This window comes from Falco biarmicus, chromosome 2, assembly GCF_023638135.1.
Source record: "Falco biarmicus isolate bFalBia1 chromosome 2, bFalBia1.pri, whole genome shotgun sequence".
Classification (NCBI taxonomy): Eukaryota; Metazoa; Chordata; class Aves; order Falconiformes; family Falconidae; genus Falco; species Falco biarmicus.
The window spans coordinates 119,008,008-119,023,390 of NC_079289.1; the positions used below are offsets into that span (position 1 = coordinate 119,008,008).

General features: G+C 40.2%; 2 protein-coding genes across 8 annotated transcripts in view; one reads left to right on the forward strand and one right to left on the reverse strand.

Annotated features, from left to right (window-relative positions):
* MYH15 (myosin heavy chain 15) overlaps nucleotides 1-1,612 on the forward strand; it is a 69,844-nt gene extending 68,232 nt beyond the window's left edge. The window contains exon 48 of the mRNA XM_056327465.1: nucleotides 1,478-1,612. Within this exon, the coding sequence (XP_056183440.1) occupies nucleotides 1,478-1,495 (18 nt within the window). The 3' untranslated portion in view covers nucleotides 1,496-1,612. The remainder of the gene's footprint in view (nucleotides 1-1,477) is intronic.
* Nucleotides 1,377-13,710, reverse strand: HHLA2 (HHLA2 member of B7 family). 7 transcript variants are annotated; one of them, XM_056327470.1, is made up of 7 exons: nucleotides 13,356-13,707; nucleotides 10,548-10,644; nucleotides 9,085-9,405; nucleotides 8,346-8,606; nucleotides 6,242-6,532; nucleotides 3,994-4,079; nucleotides 1,377-2,489 (listed from the first exon to the last, which is right to left on the reverse strand). In XM_056327470.1, the coding sequence occupies exons 2-7, from the start codon at nucleotides 10,609-10,611 to the stop codon at nucleotides 2,484-2,486; spliced, it is 1,029 nt and encodes a 342-aa protein (XP_056183445.1). In that variant the 5' UTR covers nucleotides 10,612-10,644; nucleotides 13,356-13,707; the 3' UTR covers nucleotides 1,377-2,483. The 7 variants fall into 7 exon arrangements, with proteins under 7 accessions (XP_056183445.1, XP_056183449.1, XP_056183444.1 ...); XM_056327474.1 differs by having other exon boundaries at nucleotides 1,377-2,439; nucleotides 6,395-6,532; nucleotides 13,356-13,706; XM_056327469.1 differs by having other exon boundaries at nucleotides 1,377-2,439; nucleotides 13,356-13,706.
* Nucleotides 13,711-15,383: the final 1,673 nt, after the last annotated feature.

Genomic DNA, 15,383 nt, shown 5'->3' on the forward strand with positions numbered 1-15,383 from the left:
CTGCACTAGCAGATCAGCAGGTATTTTAACGTTGCTCTTTCAATGAACTTGTATTGATTTGAAGAGCTGGATGAAAAGAAAATATTAAGTGACTAATCAGTGCTGGGAATTTGTTAGTAATTAGAAATTTATTTGTAGTGGTTTGCACTTGAGCAGAATGGTAGTAGAATAATGTTGATGAAACTAAAAGGTACCCAAGAACTTGGTCTGCAACTGAAAGCAAACCTTTGGTTTTATCTCTGCTTGCCTTGTGGTAACCAGGGCAAGTAAAACTGGGGTTGTTACCTGTAGGAATGACAGAAAGAGGAGCTGGTTACAGTGTTATCTATTCCATTTGCAAGTGAAACATGAACTGCCATGCTTAACATCATATAAGTTCTATGGGAGTGATAGCTCCTGAGTGAAGAAAGAGGGGAAAAAAATATCTTTCTGTATAATTTTGGTGGTTTTCTCAAAATTGATCCCAATACCTCCCTCCCTTCTGTATCCACCATTCTGTGGGAGGAAACACTCCAGATTCTGCTTTTGTACTGGTCTAATAAGGTCACCTTTGACTAATATAAATGGCTATAGCTCCACCATCTAGAGCAGAGCTACATTAAAACTGCATGAAGAGCTGGTCTCTCACACATTTGCATATGACAGAAGCAGTACTGTAACTGAAGCTCAAAAGAAGTTTTGCAGCTTCTAGGACTAAAAAATTTCACATATGTTTCTTTCAATTACTCCAGTCCTACAAAAAGAACGCAAACTCATATAAGCTCATAAAGCTAGGGCATCACACAGTCACTGAAACAGGTAAACCATGAGAGTAATTTATTTTTTAAAATACCGTTGAGTGCTGTTTATTCCCTGTACCTTATTAGTACCTCCTTCTGCCTCAAATACGCAAGTCATAGAAAAGTGGATGGCTGTTTTTATTAGTCAGATACTAGTTTGCCAGTACCAGTTCCAGCTCTGGCTTACAGCAGCATATTGCACTGTCAAAAGACGAGCTCAATGGTACCTGCAGAAGCATCGTCTCTGCAAAAAGGGACTTGTGACGGTAATGGCAGTAGCTGCCAGGAAATGTGTTCAGGCAGTAAGTGCTGTCCCAAAAGTCATGACACGTGTCCTTTGGGGAGAGAAAGGCCCTGGAGAGACTACTTTAATTGTGTGTCCTTAGAAATACCTTGTCTATTGCTACTAGTGCCCATGTTCCTGGAAACTGGGAAATGTGTGTGATTCAGAAGTCACCACCATCTATAGAAACAGGGTTGTATAGAAGTCTTCTGCTATCAAAGGGGGATACAGTTTAGCATGAGGACAAGAAACCTTGTATTGTTAGCTGAAGTAAGAATTCAGATACAAACTGGTAATACCACAGAGCAGAAGCATTAGTGAAGAGAAGCTTTTGTCATTTACTTGTGAACTTACTCTAAAACCTCCTCAGTGTTTCCATTTTTAACAGTTGTATGCTATCTCAATTGCATTTCAGGTTCATGAAGAGGAATAAGTACAGTCCAAGCTGACAGATATGAGAAGATGCTTGATATAATCAGGCAGAACTGAAAGCAGATGTAGAAAAAAATAAGCACTTACAGAAATAAACATCAAGTGAAAATCCAAAGAACCTGTATAGTGTATTCCATTCATTTCTTAGTGTTTCTACTTTGCCAAGCCTGAGGGATCAATAAAAGATTACATCTTGCCAACAGCCCACTTCATTATGTTGGAACAAATCCTAATTGGCAGATCTCTGACAAAATCAAAACCAAGGGCAAATCCTGTCATGCCTCACAGCCTCATGTATTTTATGTGCAGATTGCTAAAGCAGCACAGATTAAACTGCAGGGGGACAGCCCTTCAAGCTGGGATAACCCACCTTCCATCTGTCCTGCTAGTCAGAGTCTGTACGAGTTTTGTAGGAGAGCAGAAAAACTTTTTCATACGAACAGTCAGTTCAGAAGCTTCCACTACTGCCAGCCAGAGGACTTCTGCTCGCCAGCTGCAGGAGAGACATAGGAGATGCTGTGGAGGGACACATCCCATCAGGACTGCCTGTGGCTCAGAAATAGGGTGTTCTCTCAGATCTTTTCCACTTTTAAACAAGGAAGTTGTCTTTGCTTGAAATTAAAATACTAAATTAAGTGCAAAACAGCAAGCCCTTTCTTTCCATCATACTGAAAAAAACCCAACACCCTCTTCTTCTGTGGAAGGTTTTTCATTGTCCATTTAGGATACTCAAGTTCCTCAAATACAAGTGTCAATTGACTTTTTTTTTTTCTTTTCTGTCAGTTCAGTTGCTTGTTACTGTTGCTCATGTGGCTCTTAGTGTGACTCAATAGGGAAGGTGAGGGAACTCTTTGCTGCCTTCAGCAGCAATCTCAGTAGCATCCATGTGTGCAGAGGATTTTCTTCCAGGGTGTCAAGATACATGATTCATCTTCTTCTGCGTTTCTGGTCAAAACAAAAACATTTGTAAGAACTCTTGATGCGTAAAATTAATCCTGTAGTGGGAACAGAACAAGACACACCTATAAAGGTAAGCCTGTATTTTATGTTTTAACATTAGCTAAGTAAAATAAACATCCACATAAGAGTACAGGAACATTCTTGTTTCTCCCATCTCATCCTCCATCAATGCAACCAGACCAGAGTTAACCTGTAAACTCTTCCACTTCCTCTGATTACGATATGTAAAGGTCTTAACTGGTCCCAGGATAAATGAATCTTGCTTAAATTCTTCACATTAAACAGCTGCATCTCAAAAGTATGTTATCATCTCTAAAGCACGTTAGCATTAAAATGACCTAATAAGAAGCATGTAAGTGAATGCCTAAGTGAGAGAAAAATAAAAGAAGACTGAGACCAAATCATTTCAGAGTTGTCTTTCTGGTGTGTTCTTGTTGAAACTCATGGTAACCATCATAAAACAGCTCCTGCAGCTTACCAAATTCAGGCTGTGACAAAATCTTAAGGCCCAGGGAGTTTGGAGGTATACCTCTCCATGGATAGGGCTGTACTGTCAGACACAGAAAGATGTACCCTAAGGACTAAGAGCTAAAGTTTTTTAAGGATACTCACCACAAACAGAGAGGAAGGACACAGAATACACTCAGTAAGACAAAGCCTGCCCATTATAAATCATAGAATCATTTGGGTTGGGAGGGATGTTAAAACCCATCTCGTTCACACCCCTGCCACAGGCAGGGACACCTTCCACTAGACCAGGCTGGCCTTGAAGACTTCCAGGGATGGGGCATTCACAGCTGCTCTGGGCAAATGGTTCCAGAGCCTCACCACCCTCACAGTAAGGCACTTCTTCCTAATATCTAAACGAAACCTATCCTCTTTCAGCTTAAAACCATTAACCCCTTGTCCTATCACTGTATGAATGCATGAGAATAAAATGCATCCACTTGAAGATGCTGTACTCCAGTAAACAGAAGAGTAGAGAAATGAGACCAGGGATCATATACTTACAACAGTCTCCTAAACAAAGCAATCAGTATAACTTTTCACTGAAAAACTGAAGTTTTGGTGAGCTTTGACATTGGATATAATTGAATTGGGCTCTAAGGTATATGAATTGTTTGAAGGACTTCATGTTTTGGTTTGGGGCTCTTTTGCTCTTACACACAAGTGAGAGAAAATTAACCAGTTTCATTGTTTTTAAAGCAAGTTATCAGAAAGTGTTTTGGAGGGTTACCAACTTCTTCATCTTTTTATAAAGCACAGGAGAGCATCTGGTCAATGAAAGGGAATGTTAACATTGTTACAACCAAAATACTTACTGTTGCATAGATGTACCAAAGAGGACCTTCTAGGCACAAAAAAATAGCAAGAATGAGGACAATTTATTTATGCTGAGACTTACCATCCTACATTTTCAATCTTTTTTTGTATGTTTTAAGCCATGAAAATCAAATCTATGTTTTGGTCAAACATTCAAGGTCTGGATTTAAGCTTACTAATACCTTTAAAAATAAATCCCCTAACGATTGTACATACCTTGCACCAGATGCAGAAACAGACTCCTGCCACCAGCACCACTGCAGGGATCACTCCTAGTGCAACTATCCTGTTACCTGAATTTCCTTTAAAAATACAAATTCCAAAATGTTTAACAGGAATGCTTTATATTATAAATTAACATTCACCGTTGTTCAATAAGTAGATCAAAGCTGCACTTTGTCTCTTGTTTATAATCTAAAAGCTATGATTTAGGAAGAATGTCTCAGTTCCTTTTTAATGTTACTAATATTCATTGAACAATGCTCAAGTTACTTGACCCATAGCGTATGACTTCAAAGTGATACTTTAATGATTTAAGTGTGAATAGCTGAAAGCAGGTTATTTTACTTAAATGTGCTGATACAAAATTCCATGTGTGCTCATGTAGTATGATTTGACAGCTTCTTAATACAAGTCCCATTTAAAAACAATCAGCTGCCCAGTATGGTAAACACTGCCTCCAGGCACAGTGCTTGGTGCCATCAACAGTACTGCTGATTTCCAGTAGAACAACTCAGGAAGCATTTTCCAGCCTGGCCCACAGATTTCTTCATCTCTGTTGTGAGATCTTTGCAACTTTAATCTAAAACATCTTCCAACTTCATGATGCAACCGTGCAATCCAGGCAGGCACAAGCAGCAGCAGATCCTGAGATGGGTAGTAACAACAGATTCTACAAGAGATAAGGGCCTGTCTAGCAGAAACTTCTGCACAGCACCAAGCATCTCATGACTCCATCCAATTTCAACGCAAGAACACTCGGACCCAGAGGACCCACTCCTTTAAGTATGGTTCTTCTACTTCACGCTTCCTTTCCACTGCTGCATCTCATCCAAAGAATCTGCAAAGTTCTACACTCCTCTGGAAACTCTCTATGGATCTCTGGCAAACAGTTTGAAAATGAGAACTGCCAAAACAGATTCAATCTAGTCATGGTTTAGTGGTGGACTTGACAAGCTCGGTTAACAGTTGGACTCCCTGATCTTAAAAGGTCTTTTCCAACCTAAATGATTCTATAGTTGCCTTTAGCTTGGCTCTGTCCCCACATGCAGACCTATGCTTACATCTTGTCAGTTCCTGTGGCAGAGCAGGATTTAAGCTGTAACCTTTCTTTACACAGGAGAAGGCCTCTGAAATGATTGTAAATTCATCTCACTTAAAAGTCTCCTTTTCAGTGACACTTGGAAATCTTTCTGATAGCTGAGCACTGCTGTGCTATAGACCACTATCCAACACACCAATCTAGCTCGTCCCCTTATGCTCTCCTGTCTCTGTTTAGCATCTTTGTGGCAGCATGGGCTGAAAGCAAATAATCTCTCTAGTGTCTTCTCTGTTCTGTATAATGTATTTCTGGTCCACAAGGAGGAGAATTCTGGGAGTAGCACGGTAATTTAGTCACTAAAGAGGGTATTTGTATCAGCTATGGTTAACTGTAAGACCTACCAGAGAGCAGCTAGAGAAAGGCATTTTGGAGAGGATGATCCAAATCATTATTGGACTGGACAGCTACACGTGACCATCTCCAGTAAATGTACAGAGACTGACAGACTTGTGCATATAAGTCAGGAGCATCAGTTAAGTGTGTAACTCCTTGGAGGTGTTCAATGTTTTCTACCTCAGAAGCACAACATTAGGTTTACAGGATAAGGAAGATCATGTTGGAATTTGAGCTGCAAGGAAGTGCGTTTGTCTGACTGAACTGTAACTAAGACTCCACAGCTGGAAATTTACTACAGCTCATAAAAATGCAGGCATGGATATAAACATATGTATCCCCAGGTCTAAAAAAAGCCTGCTGTGTAGAATTAAAGCTTTGAAAATAACTGTGTGTTCTCCTCAACAAGGTTTCTTCTGCAGGCAAATTTATACCACATCTTTGGGCTTCCCTCCATCTCCCTGCTACCTTTAAAGACCATATTTGCTATCAGTGGAGCATTTAGGACATAATTCTGAGAGTTTCCCTTTGCGCTCAGCTCTGAGAGCAGTTGGTAGCCACCAATTTTGAGACCTTTGCCACAACAAGCTGCTGACTGAAAAAACGGAAACTGCAAGTCATTAAATAAATATATCTTAAGTAACATTTTTTTCCCCCTGGGACAACAGTAATAAAATATCTCTTCTAGCCACAAGCACTAAGTACACAAGATTATTTTTCTCAATATTTTACAGATTTCTGATTGAGCCTTTGGCTCTGTATTCCCCTCACTGGTCCCCGTCCTCCAAAATGGAAAGAGTAGCAACTTACCAACTTCCAAAGTTCTTACAGTAAGTTTTATATAGTGAGGTGTTGAAATATTACACAAATATTCTCCACTGTCGTCTACAGTAAGATCATACAACACCAGTGAAAAGTTATTTTGGTTAATCTGGACTCGAGGCTGGTAAGAGTGAGATGTACCGTTGAAGGAGGCCAGGACTGAAATCACAGCATTTCTGTTTAATGTCCAGACAACACTGAAACCTTCAGTGTTTGCAATGTTATCGCTGTGTTCACAAGGAATTGTAGCGCTGCTTCCTTCCACATGAGACAGTGGGTCTGAAACAGATAATTGAAGAATCCTCTGCAATTTTCTTGGAAAATCCTGTAAAGGTTATTTAGATATTTTCTGATTTTTTTAAAAAAGCCTGATACTACTGTGGACAAATATAAAACCATATTTCACTATTTTGATATCACATTCAAACATCTAGAAGCACCTGAAGATTTTAAAAGCAAACCTATCTTACACTAAAAAACTAAAACCATCTAATTGGAATCAGTTATACTTATGAAAATCATTTTGTTTTTGTTTTCCTACTTTTCCTCTAATGGGAGGCTCATTAATAAAAGAGATTCAGCCTAGTCTAAATTACTGTGTAAAGTAGCATGAAATTCCACATGGTGGGAGCAGAGAGAAAATTCAACAAATCAGATACCCTTTTGTTTTATATGTGCAGGTAAAACTGTTAAACATAATTTAATTAAAAGAATAAAAAGATTTAGGTAGAAATAACTTTCAGCTATGGTGGACTTAAGTACCTGTCTGTGTGGAACAATTACAATTAATGAATAGTTTTAAGAAAAAGGGGAAGGAAAGAGCAGGTAAGTGGAACTAATAGCTAATGCATAAAATACTAACATAAGACTAATTCATATCATAGCATAACTATCAATTTGACAGCAGGGATTTGCGGCAAAGGAAGGAAAAACAGAGGAGGCTGCGGTGGCTGGCACTCTGCTGGAGAGGAAACTACCGCATTAGTTTGACACTGTATAACCATGCTTGGTTTCTGTGTGTGGGGCTGAAAACTTGAGGACAAAACAAAACCGTAGCCCACACTGCTGTTAGAAAAGGAAAGCAGTATATTTTCAAAATATTCCATTGAGAGGATAGACAGATGCAGGGAAATTCAAACAGAAGTGCAATGAAACGTACCTTTTTCTCTTGTAGGTCGGAAGGATAAATTAACAAAATACACATTTATATTGCACTTGTTGCTTACTATGATGCTGTACTTGAAACCTTCCATATTGTAAGCTATTGTATGTAAATTAAAATCTGCACTCTTGTTCTGAAGCATATGCAGTGGATTAGAAACTGAGAGTGTACACTTTCAGGGGAAACGAGGGCAATGGAAGCAGCCATGCACATCTCGCAAGGGAATTGCGCTTGATCCAATTAAAAAAAGTGTTCCTAAGAAACAGGAGAGGGTGAAAAGTACCAGCTGTTTACTTGAACTGAATTTCCAGTGAAATTCAGGAAGAGGACAAAATGTAGAGTTGAAATTCCACAGCCTTATTTTCCCTTAACTAACAAAATGAGCTGCTGTTTGCTCCCATGCAAACAGTGCTTGCTGCTCCCCACCCCCACGTACCCCCAGCACTCCATGTGGGCACTTAAAGAGAAATGCAATGAAAGCATCAAACGGTACTGATAAAACTCTGGCAAAAGATGGCAAATGGACTGAGTAAGGAGCTTACACATCGAGATCAGCAGGCAAACTTTTACCTCCCTCATGTAACCCGCAGGTTCACTAAGGTTTCCATGTATTTTGTCCGAGTTCATTATTTTCTTGATACAGTGTGAAGTCTGATTATTAGGCATCTCTTGAAATGTGAAACCGATCTGGAAGGAATGTTTGCAGTAAAGCTAACTGACAGAATCGTGAGCTACCCTCTCTTATCTCAACTTCTTCGACATATTCTGCCTTGTTAAGTGTAACAGATGAGTTTCAAAGAGGAAGGTGCATCATTTTGCACCATCCCACATCCATGCTGCCCCACTGCAAAAACAGCATATTTAATTTGGCTCTGAAACCAGCTGTGACATTCAATAACAATGAAGGAAGAGACTTCCATTCCTCCCTACCTTGCATCTTCCATTCAGCAGCCCACTCTTCATGAGGGAGATGAATACGGCAGTAGTAAGGATCAGCTGTGTTTATAATGTTCTGGTCACTTCTAAGTGAATAGAGAACTCCATCCCTGGTTTCCTCCTGATCTGTTTCTTGGATGGATGTATTGCCTTGCACCCAAGATATATGTGGTGCTGGGTAAGTGTGAAAGGCATAGCACTTCAGCATCCTTCCTTTGTCTGTCTTCTGGTATTCCAGTGCATAATAAGAGGAAACTGTAGATTAAAATAAATAAATAAAATAAATAAATAAATGATCAACCCTACTACTTTCAAAATCCTTTTTAACTTGATGTGACTGGTCTTTTGAAATAAGGGGGAGAATAAACATAATAGCAAAAAAATTAATCTGTGTTTGACTTCAGAAGAAGGCATGGCACTACTTACTGTCAATGCCAGGGTCTGTACTGTTCTGAGAAGCCACATAATGTTATAAAACTCAAGTACACTACCTAATTACCCCTTAGAAATCACAGTGCAGTAGGTTATGAGAACAAGTGCTGCACTGTAATTTTTCAGCTCATGTTACAACATTTCACCAGATAAAATGAAATGCTTGCTAACGCCATCCGGCTCAAAAGGTGCTCTATTGGGTTGGAGGATTTTGGTTCCATGTGAGGAATAACACAACAAAACCTGCTGGTGTAACCCCATTTCCAACAGTGTGATCAAAGCATTTTGACATCTTACTGACCTCTTACACGCAGCGTGACTTCCACCTCTGTTTTAGTTTGCTGTGTTCCCACATAGCAATTATAAAGGCCCTCATCAGTCAAGGTCAGGTTACTAAGTTTCAAAGATGCGTTTCCACTAGGGATGTTCTCATGAAAAAGGTGTGTTCTGTGTCTGTAATCCAGGTCTTGTCTTTCCAGCTGGTCCTTCTGATAGTAGTAGCTGTGTACATTTTTGTCCCCTTTCTTCCAGTAAATTACTTTGTCATCCCCAGGTGGGAAAGGACAAGGGAGGATGCAATCCTTGGAAAATACCCCCATTACTGTTTCCTGTTCTGTGAAATCTAAATTCCATAAGTAGAAATTAATAAGTTATATCTAGTTTACAACCATATTTCTGCCCCTCCTTATCCCCAACAAAAAACGCTCTGGCAGGCAGCACTTTCCTACTGAGCATGCCAATGGCTCTCTCACAGCTTTTCTGTAGCATGAGGAAGGGTCTTCATTCAGTTTAATCAATATTATAACACAGAGCTCTGGTCTTTGAATTTAGAATCAGTTTAAGCAGACATCCTGAGTAAGCACCTACATATTCAAATCAGCACACCGCCACCTCAGCTTCAAATGTGTTTCTAAAAGCACCTTCAACATCAAAATCTTTTGAGCTGCAGCTTGCTACTCTCTCAACTGTTCATAGTGCCACGTTGCAATAACCCATGTTACAAACAACCCTCACATAGTGCCAAGCAGTTGTACCATCACAGGAAAAAAGGACGTGATGGTGCAACTGACAGGAAGGACGGAACTTCTTGAAACAGCTTCACCACCACAGACAGCGTCGGGGAGCTCCGTCCTAGCCCCCAGAGGTAATTAAGGTGTGGATTCCTCAAAATAAATTCACAAAAGTGGTAGCACTTGATTGCTGTTAACATTTAATTTAGGCCTTGCTGGCATAAAGAAAAATAAAATTAAATGAATCTTTTTAAAAACTGACTGCATTAATTTAACATTGTTGTACGGACCTTGTCGGCCAAGGTCAGGCAACCTATTAGGCTGGTAGAGGGTGTCCGGCTGCAACTGCCTTCTTGGAAATTTTAATGCCCTTTCCAGCTCATCCGGCAGGACAATCCAGATGACTTTTCCTCAGTCTCCTCAGTGCAAAGTCAACCAATGTACATCGTTTTAAGTACGAACTGACAGCTACTGCCTGCTGGGCAGTCACACGACGCACCCCACCAGCCAAGCTGCGGAGCAGAAACACTGGCAGGGAACAGTTTTGGGGCTCGATGAGCTCGATGGCCACGGCCATCCATGCAGCCATCTTCCCCCACAGTCATCGATTGCTTCAGGAATGTTTTACATTACCCCAAATTGATTCTTTACCATTAATAAACGGCATTTGAATTAAATAATTAATGCTTATAAGAAAAATGAGTAATAATTGTCATCTTTATCATTTTTCATAAACAATAAAGCTAAAACCTACCCCAAAGTGTAGTACCTATGTGAAATAAAGAGAGGAGAAGAGATGGTATTTTCTGTCCCTTCATGTCTCCTTTGGTTCATAGCAGACTCATGTCAAACTGACAACATAAGAAGAGGGAAGAAAACCTGTTTAAATGCAGGTAAAAGACATGCCCTAATTATATAATTTGCTTTGTACAGCTTATTAAGGAACCTAGGCCTTGGTATCAAGTTTTCTGTTTGCAAGTCTTGGCACAGACTTCTGGCCTTAAGGTCATTATGTAATACTATACCTTTCATAATGGTTGAGGCTCGCTCATTACCGTGTAGTCCCTTGCAGACTGATACTTGCTCTTTATTTTTAATGAAGTGTTAACCCTCAGTATTCTTATAGGGCTAGGGAACCTTAGACTTCCTCATTCATGAACAGTATACCAAGGAAAAATGGTCAAGTGCAACTTCCAAAAGGGTGTAAGGTGTCCCTTGTCAAACCAGATTTTTCTACTTCCTAAAATACTTTTCTGATTACTGAACATTTGACTTTCTGAGATGAGAAACTTGCCTGCACTTGCAAATACTGCAGATATAAAGAACTTTTCAGCCTTTGCTCTCCACCAGCTCAAAAAGGCATTAGCTGAATTTCCAAAAATGTGTGTATGAAAGTCTAGGGTAGGAATGCAAAGGAGGAGGAGGTTCTCCCATCATATCTTCTTGTTTCTCAGTTAAATAACAATGAACTGTGAAGTTCTCATGCACAACAAAGAAAGAATAATCTTGCTGTAACTGATAGACCACACTCTTCCTCCACCCAGACCTGCTTTTTAAAATACAGTGTACCGCAGCAGAGAAATTGCCTCATGAATAGCTTGAAAAGAGTTTCAAGAGCTTCACCTAGTCCTTTTCTTCTCCCCAAGGAAGAGCTATAGGTACTATTCCAAACTTACAGAGGGCACAGGTTTAGCCAGGCTTGCTAGCCAGTTCTTTTAATACTAACAAATAATTTTGACTAGTGTGACTGTATTTGTGGTGGATGTGAATCTTACATCCCAAGGATTTTTGCATGTTATTTTGTAAAGCTAGTGTGATTATTTTATGTATGCTGACTTTTCTGTTAGGGGAAGAAAAAAAAACAACAGAGGGGCACCAAAATATTAAATCTGAGACAGAAAAGATGCAAGTGTAAAACAAACACAATATATAATTTTGTTCCACATTAGCAGCAACTGCCAGTATCTACCTTCTTTTCTCCTTGCATTGGCAAGTGGTATACACCATGTTTTACTGGATTTTTTCCTCATTTGTCCATCACTTCCAAGTTGATTGATACAATATATTGTGCTTGATGTTAGAATTTCAGAAATTGCAATCAATGCTAAATTTCCCTTAGCGAGTGATCTGCCACATTTAATAGTCATATTTAATTGGCAGTGGTGCTCTGAGAGAACATTTTTCCATCTGTACTCTGCAGCGCCTCCGAGGGCTGCATCAAAGAGCAAAGCCTGGACAGTGCAGGCTGCCCCACATCTTCTAGCTATGCTCCATAACTCCGTACTGAAATACAGAGCTATGACTACTAACTGAAAGTGTTCATGTTCAGCACAGATCTCAGCTTTGGATCTTCCCATAGTGGTGCGTTCAGAAAAATGCTTGTTGGTCTGTAGAAAAACCTGAGAAGTGCAGGCTCTGGCAAGCCTTCAGTGGGTCTGGGGTCTTGCAGGCATAAAGCATATGAATGCTGACCGTTAGAGTCACACTGCAAAGTACTGAACAAACATGCTTTTCCTGTCCGTTAGACCTAAATGGCACAACCAAGAAATCAGGCCCTAAGGCTTTGTAGTGAAATATCAATACAAAATTATTTATACAGACAGCATACAACTAGAATTAACATCACTGTAGCCACATCAGCTCCTGATGCTCTAGTTTTCATACAGAACCACCACAGGTTCAGTAGGGCAGCAGCTCAGCCAGGGTTTCTGAGAGCAAGGGAATGCACTAACATGCATCTTCCAAGACATATTGAACAGCTCAGATAGTGGGAGGGGCAACGCTGCACTGGCTTCGGCCACTATAGGGAATGAACATCAAAAGGCACATGCTTTCTTTTTCTTGTTACCCAGAGACCAAACCACCTGTCCTACATCCTATATTGTCTTTGAACCTTTGAACTCTATTCAGCCTGAACCCTGATCAGAGTCCTCCCCTAGCATACAGGCAGTGGGATTGATCTCTGCTCGGTGGACTTTCCCCTGTGACCCACTTTGAGAACAGCCACACATACTGTAATATTTTCCTAACCCTGTCCAACAAAAGTTATTTCTTCCTTAGTAAAAAGGATTCTGATTAATTCCTTTTCAAATTAACTTAAACAACAACACATTTCAGGCACACACACACTTATGAGCACTGGAAATGCCCAAGGATTTCAAGTTTTATTAACAAGCAAACAAAAAACCCAAATGTGTAAAGTTCTAAAAAACCCATGTTAACCAGATACTGCTAAAATCTCATACTAGCCATAATGATACTAGCTTTCCAGAACCTTACCACTAAATCTTCAAGAGGCATTTTCTGTAGCAGAAAACGAGTTAATTTTCTACCTCCCCACAATGAAACCCCCATGACTTAAATGCTAGCTCCATACTTCAGTCATTGAGAAATGCTTACAAAGGAGAGAGGTTCCAACATTCTAAACATCCAAAATTGTCTCAGGAAGGGGAAGAAAAATACAGTGTTTTACCATAACATACTCATATATTGCTTACCCCCCCACACACACACACTTGTAACACCATAGAGTTGTTATAAGAACATTGAGGGGTTTTTTTACCTTTTCTGATTTCACAAGTAGCCAAAACATTCAGAGTCTTGTTGTTTCAGGTGTTTCTTGCAGGCAGGGTTTATACGTACATAAAAATAAAACTAATACAGAGCTCTCCCAAAGCCAGGGAACTTTGTCTCTTCGCTGACTCTTTTTACAGCCACACCTACCTACAACTGACACCAGAATACAGGTATTCAACAGGCAAGTTCATTCCTGTCCCACAAATGAAAGCAGCTGTTTCTGTAGTTTGAACATTTCTATACACATGAAGCTTTCACCTTTTACTTTCACTTCTCCCTTTTTGGGCTTAAAAAGCTTTATCAACCATTTCTTTTACCTGGCTTTGTTGAACAAACTCTTCAATGATTAACTCCTGTTAGTTGTAACTGAGTAACAGAAGAAATCAGTTATCATCAGAAATGTGATTTCTACAGCAGTGGCAATACTGCTTGGGGTTCACTCAGGCATTACAAGAGCACAAGTGCCCCAGCTACAATAAAGGCTCACCACTCTCTTCCTAAGGCAAAGCATAGGAATCTGATGCAGGGAGCAAGATAAATTCTGTACAGGCACAAGACAAAAAGAACATAAGCTACAAATTATCACAACACTCTTCCCAGAAAGCTGGTAATCTGAAACAAGAACAGTAGGTACCTTGGGCTGTCCACAGGGTTAATTCTTTTCTACCAATATTTCACTAGCGCTCCATTTTCTCTGGACAATTCAAGCCTCGTGTATGCTGTTTGGTTTCCAAGAGAAGAAACTGATAAAAGGACTCCAGTACTTTAGGGGAGAGGGCTTACAAAAAAAACCAAACAAAATGCAGGAAGCAGTGAAAGGAAGCAGTGCCTGTTCTCAAAGATCCCAGCTGGTGCTAGCAGCACACAGGTGAGGTGTGTCTCCTGCATTCATGGGAGAACCAGTTCTCCTACCCACTCTCTACCCCACCACCCCAGCAACAGTTCCCCCTGGCAACTGCAGCTGATCTCTAGCTACAGCGTCTCTGCTCGCAGGATTTACTTTTCCCTACACCCAGCTACAAACTACCCATGTCAGGCCATGAGCTGTTGGTAGGGTCAGTTGCTGCCTCCTCTCAGCCTGCACAGTGTAACGTGTTCACAGCTTAGCATTAAACCGTGTAAATGTTTAACTGCAGAACTGTTTAACACAGAAAGTCTCATGCTTATGACATCAAATGGCTAAAGGAACGTTTAATAAAATTGCATGTACTGTTGGAAGTTTGACTTTAGAACAAATTATTAGTTAACAGGTGGTTCAAGTCAGAGGTGGTTTTGAATGCCCTGCTAAGCACTTCATTGAGCACCGGCAGGTTGTTTAAACAAAGAAAGTGCCACCACGAGATGAACCAGGTGGCTGAAAGTTCACCACAAGTAGCATCAACTAGGGAAAAAGGAATTTCCAGCAAGAGAAGATCATGACCACCACCTCCACCACCGCCCACCCACCCCCCCCCCCCTTCAAGGAGAAGTAAGAGACGGCACATGTAGACTTAATTAACATAAGCAGTGAGAGAATTGCTTAACAAACAGTAAACAAGTATTAAATAATGAGAGGCATAGGTAACCTGTAAAAGCAATGAAGGCTGATGTCAGTGTTTGCTGGTATAAATAGTGTAAAGCTTTGATGGCCAGGGAGCTAGGCATTTGTGGATGACCACCTAGTGTTGCCTAAACTCCTGAACTATTGAACTCAAGATTTAGTCTATAACTACATATTAAACAATTATGTGCACAAAGTTTAGGTCAAGCTGACCCACCCTCTGAAGTCATTAAAATTGATGAATAAAGGGATTTCTAATTAAGGAAGTCAGCCTTGGGGAAAAAGTAACAGATAATGAACACTGTTATCTAAATTACACAGAAAGAAGCCTCCAGGTAAGAAAGTCCTGGCTGCAAGAGGAGACAAGCTGGTAAAGTGTTGCAATCCACAGAAAATCAGTGGGAAGTAGGACAAAGGTAATTGTGGCAATGGGAGATCTGTGACCTCCAACTCAAACAGCACCCCTGAAAGAGA

What these genes read in the sequence shown, in the direction of transcription:
- HHLA2 (XM_056327468.1), bottom strand. Translation starts at nt 10,611, where the DNA reads ATGAAGGGACAGAAAATACCATCTCTTCTCCTCTCTTTATTTCACATA. An exon ending in CATAGGTACTACACTTTGGG is followed by an intron (nt 9,406 to 10,547) that starts GTAGGTTTTAGC and finishes TATGGAATTTAG; the next exon opens with ATTTCACAGAACAGGAAACA. An exon ending in TGCTGAATGGAAGATGCAAG is followed by an intron (nt 6,533 to 8,345) that starts GTAGGGAGGAAT and finishes TATCTGTTTCAG; the next exon opens with ACCCACTGTCTCATGTGGAA.